This window comes from Eleginops maclovinus, chromosome 16 (genome assembly GCF_036324505.1).
Source record: "Eleginops maclovinus isolate JMC-PN-2008 ecotype Puerto Natales chromosome 16, JC_Emac_rtc_rv5, whole genome shotgun sequence".
Taxonomy (NCBI): Eukaryota; Metazoa; Chordata; class Actinopteri; order Perciformes; family Eleginopidae; genus Eleginops; species Eleginops maclovinus.
Window position 1 is genome coordinate 6,305,417 of NC_086364.1, and position 17,384 is coordinate 6,322,800.

The following is a 17,384-nucleotide window of genomic DNA, read 5'->3' on the forward strand; positions in this document are numbered from 1 at the left end:
AAAGATTTGACAATAAAAAATATAACGTATATTGTAATTGGAAAACTTTCTCCACACTTTTGCTCGAGGGGTTAATGTTCATAGTTTAGGTTGTCAAGTCTTACAGCAGCTGCTCGTTGAGACATAATATTAACTTCATATTCCATATTTTATTATACTCTATATTAAAATACATGTTCAGTTGATAGGTAGTCATAACATTGTTTTTAGATTTGAGTCTTGTCAGGAATTTATCTTCCAGAAAAATAAGGGTTTTGAGCTCTTATAATAAATGTGAAGCATAACCTGGAGCTAAACTAACATCTCAGAATATTACATAAAGTTATTCACATCTCCTCCAAAGTTATAGTAAGAAGACAGTCACACTCTAAAGTTATCAGCTGGACAACATGTAGCAAAATATCTTTTAAATAATCAAAACAATTGTTGTGCTTATTTAGGAAGCTAAATCAAACTAGCTCTGTTTACATCTGTCAGATAAAAATGTTATTGGAAATACAATGACACCTTAGCAGGCTCTAAATGTTTGTCATCTAGAACTCAGCTGATCAGGTATAACCTCCTCTCAGCCATGACTATACAGAAAGTTTTTTGCAACAATTCTCAGTCTCATACAGCAACAAACACAGAGTTAGCTAGCTAAGGGTGGGCAGTAAGGTAGCTAGCAGGCTAAAGTTTAGGTTTAAACTAGTAAATAAATCATTCGCATCACAACAATAAATACAAAGAGTATACAACCACTTATAACACTTACCCACATTTTTTACTGAACACATTAATCCATGAACATGGTGTCAGGCTACATAACATAATACAGGCTACATGTGGTTCTTACCTGCAGCAGCACCTCCACCTGGCCAGCATATGTGTACGGTGAAAGGCTCGCGCACGCAGAGGGGGTGTCTCTAAATGTGCCTGCGCGCGAATGCAACATCGTTTATTATAAATTGTCTAAGTAAATACTACACTGTAATACGTGTGTATATAATATTATGTCTTTCTCTTAAATGTGAAATAGGGCTGTAAAAGTTATAGAAAAAGTGTTGTAGAAAGTAACAGTTAACGGGGACAATGTTTCATTATCTAAGCATGATGAATGTACCGTAGGAGATCAAAATATATAGTATTTGTTCTCAAATGTCATATGTAACTGTCCATATACTCAGAGTGTGTGATATTTGTTTCTGCAGTTCATTTATATAAGAAGGGACATTTTTTAATGCTTTAATTGAACACTGTAGCCTACTATTGTTTGAATGGAACTGAATTATAATGTCCACCCTATTTATATCAATGAAGGCTAAAAAAACAAACATCTGCCTGTATAACAAATACACCACAAACCACATCGTACAAATAGTTTGGTGAAATATAATCAACATCTATTAAACTGATCCTACACACACTTAAACTGTCAAACTCAATGAAGGGCTGTTGTATAATACTGAATTAGTTTTAGAAAGAGTATCTAATAAACTGGCAACTGAGTGTATAAACTCTATATAAAAATTTCGATGGCAAACATTGTATTACTTCACAGTGATTAGTGTTGCTAAGGTTACCATGTACTTGTAAAGCATCTTTATGTGGTAGTGGATCTAAAACGATGGAATGCTCCAGAAATACAATAGACAGTTAACTAAATTTAAAATGTAACTTTATTTATTTCAATCAATATTACACAGTAATAGGCCTTAATTGTGTAGAATAAACTATATTCACCTACATCAACTGGAGCACTGAGGTACAGCCAAAATCAATAGAGTATTATCACAGATAATCAATTTCACCCAAAATCAGTATCATAAAATCCCCTTTGCATAATTAGTAAACCCATGAAAATGAATCATAAAATGCCCATCAGTTAACATTCCGCGAAAAGTACAGATTTGTAATTTTCACAACATTATAACTGATGAATGAATTACAGCAAAATGACATTGTCGGGAGCAAGAATGTGGTGTGAACAAAACATACAGTACAAAGAATCATATTATAATGCAACAGTTAAATTGCACATGTACATTTGAGAAACTAAAAAGAAGTTAAAGTTAAAATGTGCTATGAGAGGAAGGGGCAAACTAAAATACAGTTTGTCCTGTGCAGGATTCGTAACTCTTTTCCAAAAAAAGTAGCTAGGACTAGCACCAAAAGTTGCTAAAAGTTGCCACATGGAGTCATACACTAATTTGCATACGCATTAAATGTAACGGTTGTGCTTGATGAAGAATGTTGCTGAGAAATTTTAAATATATTGCAAAAATATAATACAATTGAATATATAACTTGCTTTTTCACTAATGGTCTGAATAAATTGCTAAATCTTGGCGCTAGTATTTGCTGGTAGTGGCCAGTCAAGGCACCAATATTAATACAACAGGGTGGGGTTTGTCCTTTGCCAATTTAAAATTCCTAAAAGCTCCAAAATTCTGGAGTGACTGGAGCTCACAAACAGTGATAGCCCAGAAAAGATAATACAGTATTGATCAATACAGTACAATGACACATAATTGATTCCCCAGCAGCCTAGTAATGAGGGTGGTAGGTCATGCACATCATGCCTGAGTTAACAGCATGCTACAACAACAAGTAGCAGCCCACATCATGCCACATTCACCCCATTCAGAAACATCACATTTGATCATACAGCAGCAGAATACCTCCTTAGACTGAAACAAGAAAAATAAAATTGAGCCCTTGTGCATGAGCCATTGTGCTGTCAGTTGCATTCACTTCTTCGTGCAGAATTTGCTGTAGTTGCTGCAGGCCTTCTGCATGTCTGTTAAGAAACCTGGAACCCCAGTCTGTTAAAGACAAACACACAAAGTGCATCTATCAGAGAGCATAATGAACAGATGTGCTGAGAAGACACACCCAGGCGGGGCCACCAAGAGAGGAGCTTGTTGACATCATCCTGCAACACATCTGCTAACAATAATGACGGAAAAACATAAAACAGGCAGAGGGACGGAGCTCTCCGAGGCCTGCAAGACAACCCTTTAAACACCCTCTTTAAAGTAGATCCACGACGAATGTGTTCAACATAGTGAAGTGTTGCTGGAGTGGTATACTTTCTCAAAACTTTCATACGTCAGAGAAAGTATTCCTTTAATAACATTTATTAAAATGCATGAAATTAAAGTTTCCATGTCACTTTTAGGGTTTCATAAATAAAGTATTTCTACTTCATGGCTTTTATTATTGACAATTTTGTCTGTTTTGCTGTGTCTATTTTTTATGAGAAATTCATTGATCTGAACAAATGGGAAACGTACAACCACCTTAAGGTAAAAAAAAAAAAAGGACTTACATCAGACTAGATGCTTATAAACTCTTATTTTGGTGGAAAATGGGTATTAGACATCAACATTTAAAAACATATCACTCTTTTTTTGGCTTTCTGTTGATGGGGTGTAGGTGTCGAAAATGGTCTTAAAGTGGGATTAATCTAGGAATGGCTGAAAACAACTTTTGAAGTTCCAGTTTTTCAGCTAAGTTTGTTGTCTGGCAGTAGAAACAATGAGAACTGATTAGTTGCCAGCTTGGCTGTATAACTAAAGAGTAAAGGAGGCCATGTAGAACAGGATTGTACAATTGGTTTTTCCCAGTGTTGTGGATATTATCACGTCACAAACAGCCGCGGAAAAAATTAAGAGACCACTTGAGCATTATCATTTTCTCTTGTTTTATTATTTATAGACCTGTCTTTGAGTTACATTTTTGATTTTTGTATTCTATAAAATACTGACAATTTTTCTCTGTGTTGGAATTCAACAGACACTGGAATGGCTGCCACACATGTAGAGATAAGATTTAAGAAAAATGTGGAGTGGTCTCTTTTTTTTTTTGATTTTTTCTTTTCTCCTTTTCCTTTGTGCAGCTAAGGAACCATCATCTCCATAGGCAACCATTCTAATCCTCTACTTTGCTGAGAAATATCTCCAAACACATCTGGTGTACATAAACTAAACCTGCGTCTTCTTCAAGCTCAACTGTTTATTTACTTTCCTTACTAATCCCAATGAGTAAAGTCTTTGCATGTGATCCATTTGTAACCGTTCAGCGAGGCCAGAGCCCCTAAAGCTTGGGTTCTAAGTTTACAGCTTATACTGTTTTATTCTTGCATTGTTTGTATCCATTGCAGAAATATTAAATAAAGTAAAAGAAACATGTGTGCACTAACCTTCGCTGCCCAGTTCACCAGCCAGGTGGGAATCGAGCCACCAGGGTTGTCGAAGTAGTTCATGAAAACTGAAGAGAAAATTCAATGAAAACCAAATACAATTCACAAGAGTTATTCCTCCCAAACACTTACAGTAGAAACCTATTTACTAAGGAAATTATTATTTTTTTGCATTTATTTTCCCTATTATTATTATTATTATTATTATTATTATTATTATTATTATTATTATTATTATTATTATTATTATTATCATTATTATTATTATCATCATTATTATTATGTACATTTATATCAAAAATGTTTGACATATTGCCCATGCCCATACAAACATATTTAATTCAAAATTAACTGATCTGTAAATGCCAAGACATTGTTTGCTGCATAAATGGCTTGAACTAGTGATTTTGAAAAGAAAGTGTGTGTCAAACTAATAATATACACGTTTTTATTGTACAAAACACATATTTAAACATTATGTTGCTCCGACATCTGTCTTTTCTTTTCAAAATCAATTAAGTTCCAGCTCTGACAAATTATTACAAAACAAATATGTAGTCTTTAAATGTTGATAACTAATGTAGCTAAGAAAAAAAAAAACTTTTAAATACTAGGATATGGCTCACCACTAATTGCTATTCGTTCATACAAAGTGGCAGTGGTTACATTTTATTCCTTGTATGTTTTCATGTTATTATCATGCGTCACCTTCATGGAAGTATAAAGAGAACTGGATACAGCGTTGGAGGCGGGGCCTGTTCATTATTGTGAAATAAGCCCCGCCTCCAATCTAGCCAAATGAATGGAGAGGGAAAATTACTCTTAGGCCCTCATGATTTAAATAAGGGCTATCCAACTGATCAAACCGATTAGTTTATTTAACTCAAATAACATTTTCTGCTGATTAACGGGAGACTCTTTCCCAATGTATCTCTATAGGAAAAACTAGAAGTATTTTTGGACACAATGACGTCATGGAAAAAAACTGAAGTTGTAGTAGTTACTTCTTATAGGGTTACCTTTGGTTCCACAGCCTCCGTCGCTCTCCAAGGCCACGCTCTGCTTGTAGTCTTTGACCCGCAGCACGCCGCTCTTTTCTGCACATGGTGTCTCTGGTGCACTTCTGGCCAGGATCACCCAGATCTTCCTGCCATCCACATCCAGGTCTCTGCGCTCCCTCATGTACACATACTGAGGGTTCAGCTGTTAGGGAAGACTCTTTGGGAAAGTATATTCTCCATTACAGCATGATTTTAACTCTATAAACCATACTTGATTCTTAAAGAGAAAATGTTTAGTGTTCACATTGTTTGTTCGTTTAGACCAGAAGGATACATCTCTGTTTGACATGGGAAATGGGTATTTTACTTCCCAGTAGATTGCAGTTTGTCCACTGAAGTCCTTCTGATAGAGCTCTGAATAAGAAAACAAGAAAAACAATTACTAAAAAAGGCTGCTAAAGATGCATTCGATGTGTGCAATGCCTCAATCTCTGAGGTTACTCTGTAATTTGTTGTTTTTCATCTATTATGGTAAGGAAAGGACAAGAAATGGTAAGGAAATCATTACATCTTTCTTGTGTATTTCAATGCATACCCTTGAAATACTGCCCATGGCCAAATTATGCAATTAGAAATTAGCAATAAACAACTATAAGAGCCAAGTTGGATAAATGTGATTCAGTACAGTACATTATCACATCTACTAGATTTAAATGATTTAAACTATCACACTTTATACAGTAGTTTTCAGCTATTTCATGTAGGAATTACAAGTTACAAGAACATTTTACGGCAGAAATGAGCATTGCAAAAAAACATATTACCTCCTGGACAATATTATTTACAAATGCAAAAATAGGAGCAATAGTTTCCCCTTTTTTGTCATTTTGTGCACTGTTGAAACATGATTATTTGGGCATAGTTGGCTAACAACTAAGTGCAATTGACTGCTGGTCGACTTTATTCTAGGAGGGGGAGACACCATAGCAAATACAAGAAGACTCTGCTACCACCATAGACAACAAACTACCCCAAAATGCGATTTAGAAGAAAAACCTACTTAATAAAATCACATTCGACGAAAATGTCTCTACTGTTTCTAACATACGTTAGGTAGCTACAAAAGGACAACAACATGTTACCTGCAGGTTACTGTAGAGGTGCATGGAGACAAGGATTAAAAATGTTATTTGACAGTAAAAAAACAGAAAACTAGCTCTAAGAAGACAGATGGTTAAAGACTGACAACAGAAGCTAATAATAATGTATGAATGTCAGGAATGTAGGCTACTAAGGAATAAAACCAATCATTATGAGGAACAGTTGATTTGGGTGGAAAGGACAATGACAGTGTGAACTTCGCCTTATCTTTGTTTTTTATTACCTTTCACATATGTATCCCAATTTTTCCGATACGCCAAGTCCATGTAGACATCTGCACACAGCTCTGCATTGCAGGTGTTGAGCACACCAAAGACTTTGTACTCATAAAGTCCAGTTTCCTGAAAACAGCACATGAAATTTCTCTCTTCCAAATGCAGGCTACACGCCAAAACCACAGTATGTGACCAATCCCATAACCAAACAACTCTCCTTAGAGCGGTGTGCGTTAAACCCTCTGTCACCCAAAGTGTGTTGGATTTATTCAGAAGCATGGACGCTGTTGTGAAGACACTCCTTTCACAATGAATTGTATTAGACCTGGCAAACTGCATTTCTAGGCACAGATGTTGTGCCTGAAAGTGTGTCAACTTCAAGGGAGAGTGAAACCAAACTCATTGTTGTTTTCCCTTGTCAGAGAACAGCACATGAAGGGCTTAACCCAAATAATTGCAAAAGATTCTCTGGATTATCTCAAGTGAACTACAAAAAAACATATTAACTTTTGTTTTTCAAAACGAAATGTATGTATCTTTTTTATTTATTTGTTTGTATCACGTCAGGAGGTATAATTCAAACACAGTGAGGGCATGACGATAACTATTGTAGCATAATATGCAGTTTAAGATTTAAATGTGACTTGTTTTACCTTTTTAAAATTGTTAATACCTTGTTAAAAATCATTCAAAAGCTACTGCCTTGATGGGCCAGATGTATGCCGAATTGACAAGTGGACCTTTCTTATTACCGTAATGTATTAAATCAGGTTCGATGATGTGGGTATATGTGCCCAAACAAGAGGCAACTTTAAATGACCACATTTGTAAATGGAGTTTGGTTTGACTGGTTCAACCGCTCTCAATTCAATTTCCGGATAGTTCTCATGTTGGCCGCTAGAAAATCACTGCAGCTGTTTTTTTTTTTTTTTTTACCAATGTTGTCAACAAATGAATCACTCTTAAGATAACAATCTTATCCAGTTTGGATAGAAAGACAGGAAATCGGTGATGATACCATTAGTGCAGTAGGAAAACCGATACGGATTCATTCATTCAGTCACGAGCAGCAGTCTTCCTGTTGTAAAAGCAGCAGTTTTATTTATAATTCTCATACCTTATCGTGGAGCCGGTAGATTTTGACTCCCATTGTCTCAGTGAAGAGTTCCCATCCTCCCTCCAGCTGCGGCTCATCCAGCTCCTTCCAAGCGCTCTGAAACTCCTCATCTGTAAACTGCAGCGACATGACGGCTCACGCTCGTTCATCTGACAACACACACCTGACATGTCATACAAGCGAGAGCACCACTTCCGGCCACGGATTTCAAAATAAAAAGCTGGCAGGAATGCGTCAAACTGGGATAAATTTAACTACAACAAAACTTCCATTTGGAGAAATTTAATTTGGGAAGCAATTTAGAAAAGTATTTACACTACAAAAAAATATAGCAAATTGATCATATACAAATAAATATATGACAAAAGGTATGCTAGCAATAAATACAACTCAATGTGGTTTATATATTTGAAAAAAATCAAATAACAGTTTAATATAGTTCACTTTTTCCCAGCACTGTATGTATTATACATTCTATCTTATGATTTTAATCACTGTGACATATATTGATTTATATATGTCCCATTGGATCTGGTATCACTGTTCATGTTTTATGGTTTTATGGTTCTGTGATATTACTTTTTCTCTCTGTTTATTACTTGTTTTTAATTATTATTATTTTCTATCTGGCATATTTATTTTGTATCTGTAAAGCACTATGGGCTGCATCTTGCATGAAAGGTGCTGTATAAATAATGTTTATTATTATTATTATTATTATTATTATTATTATTATTATTATTATTATATATTTACATCATATTGATTGAGACAAACACTATTACTTTTTTAATTTAAGTTAAATATATATATATATATATATATATATATATATATATATATATATATATATATATTATATAATTCATATATATATATATATATACAGTGGGGCAAAAAAGTATTTAGTCAGCCACCAATTGTGCAAGTTCTCCCATTTAAAAAGATGAGAGAGGCCTGTAATTTTTATCATAGGTATACCTCAACTATGAGAGACAGAATGAGAAAAAACAATCCAGAAATCACATTGTAGGATTTTTAAAGAATTTATTTCAAATGATTGTGGAAAATAAGTATTTGGTCAATAACAAAAGTTCATCTCAATACTTTGTTATATACCCTTTGTTGGCAATGACAGAGGTCAAACGTTTTCTGGAAGTCTTCACAAGGTTTCCACACACTGTTGCTGGTATTTTGGCCCATTCCTCCATGCAGATCTCCTCTAAAGCAGTGATGTTTTGGGGCTGTTGCTGGGCAACACGGACTTTCAACTCCCTCCAAAGATTTTCTATGGGGTTGAGATCTGGAGACTGGCTAGGCCACTCCAGGACCTTGAAATGCTTCTTACGAAGCCACTCCTTCGTTGTCCTGGCGGTGTGTTTGGGATCATTGTCATGCTGAAAGACCCAGCCACGCTTCATCTTCAGTGCCCTTACTGATGGAAGGAGGTTTTCACTCCAAATCTCACGATACATGGCCCCATTCATTCTTTCCTTTACACGGATCAGTCGTCCTGGTCCCTTTGCAGAAAAACAGCCCCAAAGCATGATGTTTCCACCCCCATGCTTCACAGTAGGTATGGTGTTCTTTGGATGCAACTCTGCATTCTTTCTCCTCCAAACACGACGAGTTGAGTTTTGACCAAAAAGTTCTATTTTGGTTTCATCTGACCATATGACATTCTCCCAATCCTCTTCTGGATCATCCAAATGCCCTCTAGCAAACTTCAGACGGGCCTGGACATGTACTGGCTTAAGCAGGGGGACACGTCTGGAACTGCAGGATTTAAGTCCCTGGCGGCGTAGTGTGTTACTGATGGTAGCCTCTGTTACTTTGGTCCCAGCTCTCTGCAGGTCATTCACTAGGTCCCCCCGTGTGGTTCTGGGATTTTTGCTCACCGTTCTTGTGATCATTTTGACCCGACGGGGTGAGATCTTGCGTGGAGCCCCAGATCGAGGGAGATTAGCAGTGGTCTTGTATGTCTTCCATTTTCTAATAATTGCTCCCACAGTTGATTTCTTCACACCAAGCTGCTTACCTATTGCAGATTCAGTTTTCCCAGCCTGGTGCAGGTCTACAATTTTGTCTCTGGTCTCATTTGACAGCTCTTTGGTCTTGGCCATCGTGGAGTTTGGAGTATGACTGTTTGAGGTTGTGGACAGGTGTCTTTTATGCTGATAACGAGTTCAAAAAGGTGCCATTAATACAGGTAACGAGTGGAGGACAGAGGAGCCTCTTAAAGAAGAAGTTACAGGTCTGTGAGAGCCAGAAATCTTGCTTGTTTGTAGGTGACCAAATACTTATTTTACCGAGGAATTTACCAATTAATTCATTAAAAATCCTACAATGTGATTTCCTGGATCTCTTTTCCCATTTTGTCTCTCATAGTTGAGGTATACCTAAGATACAAATTACAGGCATCTCTCATCTTTTAAATGGGAGAACTTGCACAATTGGTGGCTGACTAAATACTTTTTTGCCCCACTGTATACATACAGTATATATACCCTACAGTTAATATTTTTACAACTATTTGCCCTTTATCCTTTGATATATCTATACATTGTTACACATAGTATTCTAAATCTTTGTTAAAACTGCAGCAGCACATTTAAGTGTTCATAGTGTAGGTGTAGAAACACAACATTTAAAGATCAACTATACGCCCACTGCTGCTGTCACATCCATCAGTCCTTGCTGTTGCTCTAAGATTAGTTGGATGCAATCCTTTGACATTAAAATCCATGTTTCATGAAATAAAAAATGATTATGGGAGGAGACAACATGCCAACATCCCATTTTTCCATTTGTTTCTGTGAAATAATCGGTGTTATGCAACAGAGAGAAAATCCCTCATCAAAAGTGAAAGATCAGCCACAGTTTAAATGTGTTTACAGTGTACAGCAACAGAGCAACAGGTGTGTGTGTGTGTGTGTGTGTGTGTGTGTGTGTGTGTGTGTGTGTGTGTGTGTGTGTGTGTGTGTGTGTGTGTGTGTGTGTGTGTGTGTGTGTGTGTGTGTGTGTGTGTGTGTGTGTGTGTGTGTGTGTGTGTGTGTGTGTGTGTGTGTGTGTGTGTGTGTGTGTGTGTGTGTGTGTGTGTGTGTGTGTGTCAGAAAGGAAATCAGCAGGCGTTGTGTGACATTTGTGTAATCATGTCAACAACATTGATCCCTGAGAGAGGGTCACACACAGATCTCGCATACTGGGGCATGTAGTCATCATGAAAACACAAATGGAAGACAAAATAAATTTAAAAACAATTGAAAACATCTGTTTACTTTTCTCCTAATTCAAATGCGATGGATGAATTTGCTGGAGCGGTCAAAAATGAATTTATAATATTATATTAACATTATATCATATTATATTACAGCATATTAAATTCATTATATCACACTATATAATATAATATCATTATAAATGATATAATATTATATGAAATTATTATTTTATTTCTATTAAAGACATTTTAACACATTTTCAGAAATATATACAAACATAAAGGGAAATAAATTAACAAATAAATACATGAGATTGTCTTTATATTTAGAATGTGTTAATCTACTTTTTATTGTTTTATTAATTTCTCTTTATATTTCCACATTCATTTTCTTATCATGTTCCAGATCTATTCATTTTTTGACCGCTCCAGCAAATTCATCCCTGGAACATGATAAGAAAATGAATGTGGAAATATAAAGAGAAATTAATAAAACAATAAAAAGTAGATTAAAAGATTTTAAATATCTCAAGATAATCTCATGTATTTATTTGTTAATTTATTTCCCTTTATGTTTGTATATATTTCTGAAAATGTGGTAAAATGTCTTTAATAGAAATACAATAATAATTTCATATAATATAATATCATTTATAATTTTATATTATATAGTGTGATATAATGAATTTAATATGCTGTAATATAATATGATATAATGTTAATATAATATTATATAATTTATTATAATATACTATGTCAATATAAAGTAATGATAATTTAATGTTATATAATATTATATCATATAATACTATAGTAGCCTATTGTGATATTGGTCTGTGAGTATGTTGAGCCAATACAATGCAAAGGAGTTCCGTGCCTATAAAACTACATTTAATCTCTAAGCAGTTACGGAAATAAACAAATGTTGATTTCAAAATAATATACATACAAGGAAAAGTAATTTCAAGCAATGCTCGCCGCAAAATTAGATTTATTTTGAAAGTAATGACCGGAAAAGGCATTCCCCCTTGCGGCTGTGAACTTCATGCTGCAGTCATCGATACATCAAATAGTTGGACTGAATGGGGATGGCAGTCGGAGCAGCAACCCTGAACCTGAGGACTTCACGGGGTGACGCCTCTCATGAATGGGAGTCATATTCCAGCCCGGAAAGAGAAGCTGTTTGCGGTCAACTTCACCAGAGAAGAAAACTTTTAATTAGATGAATCTGACTGAATATTTTATGAGCGGGTTTACACTGAGGCAAAGCTTCCCTGCAGCTGAGGAGCACTTTGTGCGACATGGAAAACGGTTGTGAGGTAAGCAACCTTTCTTCTTTCTGTAGCCTACTATACTTTGTCGAGCTGTCAAGTAGATTTACCTGACTACAAATAACAAGTTTAAGTTTAAGTTTAAAGGTAAGTTATTCAATTATTACCAGGCTCCAAGTCACTTTACATGGCCGTGGTTGCAGAATATTTTGCTAAAAAAGTATGTTTTCTTCTATTCAATAACTTTTTTTATCGCTAATTACAGTAGCATTAACAAACATTTGAAATCCTTATTGCACACCTGTCAGACATATTAAATTACGTATTACTGGCTATAATTTCATTTAATTATGTTTACTTTCATACTAACACTTGTTTTTTATTAAACTGTCTTAGCTTCACATCTTGGACCCTTTTTCCCCTGAAATTTACACGGGCAAAAATTCCACTTACATTTTATGAGTAAAGGGATCAAGTGTGAATTGGATCAAGAGCATTTCAAACAAAGGCTGATGTTCCTTCACAGATGGTTTTGCTTAGAACTTTTTTTTAAATCCCTAAGAGGCAAAACTTTATTTGGCTTTAACGATAATAGCTTTAACGTTATTTTGTAGAGCAGACATTTTTCTTCTTTCTTTTTTTTCTGTTTTTGATACTTGCTAAAGCTCTTGCTCCCACTCATTTCTAAAAAAAAGTTCATTTTAGTTCACAAGTAGCATTATTTACATTCTAATTCAATCATTTTGTCAATAAAAGTGTATTTCTTGATTTCCCAAGTTCCGGTAAGATGTTTTCAAATTCCTTTTTTTTTTTTTTTGGTGACCAATAGTCTAAAAATCAAAGATGTTTTTTACAATCCTATACAACAAATAAAAGCATCAGACACTAATATGCAGAGCTGGAGAGAGTGAGTGTTTTGCATTTTAGCTTGAAAGACTAAACAAAAATTGGATCTACTAGCTTTAGTTACTTTGTTATTTGAATTCTCCAACTAAATACCCACAATGCTGTTGTTTTTGAAGTGTAGAATGTAAACTTTACCAAGCTTAAATTCTCAGGGTTTCTATCAAATTTAGCTGACTTCTTAACGACCTTTCACAATTCTTCAAGAGATACATTCTGTTTTCTCTTCATAAAAAACAAGCATTTTAAAGATAGCATTCCTGACACTACCCATTTATTGTCACTGACTCTTCACACGATGGAGGAAAGAATGAGTGCTTGTGAAATTGCTGGTGATTTCGAAGCTCCTCGCATTTCACGGAGCAGTTTGTAATGCCATATCCTGCGCTCTCCAGGGAATGTCTCAGCTCGTGCGGGGCTGAGTGGTCCTGCGTCATTCAGACAACTCCTCTGCCGGGGTCAGGAGGCGGTGGCTGGGATTGTGCAAAGAGGTTACATTAAAGTAGCTTGTGGTGGGGGGTCAGAAAAATGTTGCTGAATTGTGAAATATGGTGTCAATTTCTACTAAAAAACAACTCTTTCTGGAAAGTCTGTGTCATGTGTTGAACAACAAGTATGACTCTTGCAATTTTTCCCCCTCATAGACTGGAACACCCTAGCAAAGAAGGGAGGTAAAACGGTGACAGCGTAAGGAACCATCTGTGGTTGGTTGACAGAAGGCTGCTAGATCCTGCAATGCCAGAAGAAGCAAATGAGGACGCAATGAGAACGCCAGCAACCCCAGAGAAGGCCAACAACACCGAGTGTCCCCCAGCCACCACAGTGAACATCCCCCTGGTCAATGAAGTGCAGCTGACCGCAGCCACTGGCGGCGCCGAGCTCTCCTGCTACCGCTGCACCATCCCCTTTGGTGTAGTGGTCCTCATCGCCGGCATCGTGGTCACCGCTGTGGCTTACAGCTTCAACTCGCATGGATCCACCATCTCCTACTTCGGCTTGGTGCTTCTATCAGCTGGGTTGGTGCTGTTGGCGTCAAGCGTGGTCTGCTGGAAGATGAGACTGGAGAGGAAGAAGGAGAGGCGACGGGAGAGCCAAACCGCCCTAGTCGCCAACCAGAGGAGTATTTTTACTTGAACTAAAAGATGGACCCACTTCCTGGTTTTCTGGGTCAAAAAAAAGGCCTGGTTTTGAGATTGAGTTGGAGAACCAAAGATAGAATACATCAACACAGACAAATGCTTAAAACAAGAACCAACTGAAGGCTACAATAACTGAAATCAATATGTTAAAGACGTTTTAATGTACATTACAATTTCAGGATTGATTGAGGCACAAAATAATTCATCTCCTGTGTTCTGCACATGACCAGCTGCAGGCAGATGTTGGCCAGCCTCTTCAAACCTGTAAAAGCGTTTTTTTACCGCAGACTATCAACGCCCAGAACTTAAAGCTTTGAAGACATTTTAAGGATTTATATCTCAAACAGACGTCGAGCATCTGGCCAACTGGGAACGCAGCCAAGAGGAACGTATCACAATTAAGATGAATAACCACCGTGTAGAGGAAGTCTCCCATTAATATTCTGTTAGATGTGGCGACTTTGAATGTAAAGAGAAGGGATTGTGGTTTGAAAGGCCCAGGAGAAGGAAAGGGAAACTGGAAAATCCAGGACAATGATTCATCCTTCATTTACTTCTCCTCAACTGTTTATGAAGTGTCAGCGTTCATCTCACAAGGATTGTCTGTTATGAAAGTTTATGGTACTCAATGTGAGGATTTTCTTTCAAATCTCCAAATATTTTTGCGGCATGTCAGATTAGATGGCACATGATATTTCACTCTGAGAATGTTTAACCTTAACTACATTTTTATCTTAAAGCACTTTGATTTAGGGCTGCAACTTACAATTTTATGATTTTTTAACCTGTCCATAACTTTTCATTTAACTAAAAAGTGAAAAATGTTTATTCTGTTTTCTCAAAGTCCAAGGCAATGTCCTTAAATTTCTTGGTTTTTTAATGCAAAACCCAAAGAAATTCACTTAATAATAAGATAAACCAAATAAAGCTGGAAATCTCCATGTTGGATAGGTTAACAAAAGCATTTACTGACACTTTTACATTAAAACTTACTTTAACTGCTCTATAGATATCATAGCAATTACTAATTCTGTCGATTGAGTAATCTTTTCTAACAAAAACTATTGCAGCTCTACTTTGATTATCATAATCATTATATTCAGTATTAAACCAAATCTATAAAGTAATAAAGTGACACTTCCAGAACTGTGAGTAGTTTTGGCAAAAATCGAAAGAAATATTTTGTATGGTGATGATCGCTTATTGTCCAGTGTACTTCCATACTGTAAGGAATGTATAAAATGTAGCATATGTTTATTTTTTTTGATGTAATCATTTGCATGTATTAACAAGACAAGATGAGGTTAAATAAACTCATTGATACTCAAATGTGTCATAGTTTCCCATTTGCGAAGAACGACTCTCAATGTTAGCAAGAACCAGATCAATGCTGGTCGTGTTTTTGGTTACTTATGTATCATAAATGTGTCTGCAACAGAGCTTATTTTCTGCAATATATCAAAAGGCAATGAAAAATTCCCTTTGTTTTTTGTCAAACACATTTTGATGCTAACTTCAAGGTCAGACTACGAAAAATATGTCATCACTGCACTACTCTATATCTCTGTTGTGCTGGAGTCGGAGCAATATTAGCCTAGCTTGCTACGCAGTTGCTAATTCTCCCTTTTTCTAGTCATTCTGCACAGTTAACTTAGCTAACTATGTTGTTATTTAAGCTCTGTACGTTAACAGAGGTAAAATTAATATCAATGTTATTATTTTACTCAACAAGAAAGCAAATAAGGTCATTTTCAGATATGTTGATTATGTGACAAGATCTTGCTGTTCCATAATTGTTTTCTAAAGGTAAACTTCACCTCAAATTTCAGGCTCTGTCAGTGGTGGAATGTAACAATTACTGTAAATCAGTAATATTTTGTCATACTTGTACTTTACTTGAGTATTTCCATACTTCTTCTTCACTACATTTTGGAGGCTTATACTTTTACTCCATAACATTTATTGAGCCCTAGTTACTTTTTACATAGAAAAACAAGATATGCTGATATGATAAGATTCTGTACTATTGATCTACCCAGAATTTGAAAAAGATCTAAAATGGACAAACTACAATATTATTATGCTCTTACTGCTGTCTGTACTTTTACTTAAGCAACATTTTGAAGGGCCTGAGTACTTCTTCCACCACTGCATTGGTGAGAAGTTGATAAATGATACCTTCTAGAGGTGAATTTAAGTATTCCTGAAAGAATTCCTTCCAGTTTTTTTGCTGTTTTTCTTTTTTTATTAAGATACAGTATATTGAACAGTAGACCAACGGTATAATGATGAAACTGTCTTCAAATAAACGTCTTCAGCATTTCTCTGCTGAAATGTAATATATTATTACTGGCCAACATATAAACTTATACTGATTATTAATCGCTCGGTGCTTCTTTCAATGTTCATAGGAAATATGATCTTCTATGACTCTTGATGAGTTGTCGTCAGTGTTTGTATTACTAAGAGGTTAAGTGTTGGAGAAGTGATGAATTATTACACAATCAGCTCTTTGCTTTCAGGGCTGAATAGAAGGAAATGTTTATTTCTCTGATGACGTACATGGGTGGGCCCGACTCTTCACACACATACATCTGATTACTTAAATAATCAAACTAAATAAGCTAAGTGAGTTCCCGTAGGTTTCATAGATTTCATCAGATAGCAGGATAAATTAGAGGGTCAGTTCATTCAAACCACAAAAAAAAAACGGATCACCGGATGTCGGATCTCCATTTGCTATAAATAATAATAACAGTATAATAATAATAATAATGTGTTATTTGTCATTGCTTCTCAGCACCACATATGAAATTCAAATTGATCTATTTTATTGGGATGAAAACAGAAATGTTAAAGGAGCCCTCTTAAGCTTTTTCGGTTTTCCCTTTCCTGTAGTGTGTTATACAGATTTTTGTTCATGTAAATGGTGTGTAAATGCTAAAATCCCTGTGTTCCCTCCAGAGGGACTTTCTCTCCAAAACACAATGCCTGAAATGCCTCCATTAGACTCCTTTTTCTACTTCAACAACATAGTGACCTCACTATGTAACACTCACTTTTCTATTGGCTAGCACTCCAACACATTGTACGTGATAGGCTAAGGGGGGGCACATCTTTAAGCGGTTGACCAATTACAACAGAGCCGGCCAGCTAACCAATCAGAGCAGACTG

At 35.9% G+C, this 17,384-nt stretch overlaps 2 protein-coding genes across 3 annotated transcripts; one reads left to right on the forward strand and one right to left on the reverse strand.

Annotated features, from left to right (window-relative positions):
- Positions 1–1,640: 1,640 nt before the first annotated feature.
- pctp (phosphatidylcholine transfer protein) lies at positions 1,641–7,857 on the reverse strand. The gene is made up of 6 exons (XM_063904814.1): positions 7,678–7,857; positions 6,569–6,686; positions 5,519–5,598; positions 5,203–5,374; positions 4,184–4,251; positions 1,641–2,804 (listed from the first exon to the last, which is right to left on the reverse strand). Exons 1-6 carry the CDS (start codon positions 7,804–7,806, stop codon positions 2,730–2,732), a joined length of 642 nt encoding a protein of 213 aa, XP_063760884.1. The 5' UTR covers positions 7,807–7,857; the 3' UTR covers positions 1,641–2,729.
- Positions 7,858–11,981: 4,124 nt separating this feature from the next.
- On the forward strand, positions 11,982–15,539 carry tmem100a (transmembrane protein 100a). Of its 2 annotated transcripts, XM_063904849.1 has the most exons (3): positions 11,989–12,216; positions 13,467–13,562; positions 13,716–15,539. In XM_063904849.1, the coding sequence occupies exon 3, from the start codon at positions 13,807–13,809 to the stop codon at positions 14,203–14,205; it is 399 nt and encodes a 132-aa protein (XP_063760919.1). In that variant the 5' UTR covers positions 11,989–12,216; positions 13,467–13,562; positions 13,716–13,806; the 3' UTR covers positions 14,206–15,539. The 2 variants fall into 2 exon arrangements, with proteins under 2 accessions (XP_063760918.1, XP_063760919.1); XM_063904848.1 differs by lacking the exon at positions 13,467–13,562 and having other exon boundaries at positions 11,982–12,216.
- Positions 15,540–17,384: the final 1,845 nt, after the last annotated feature.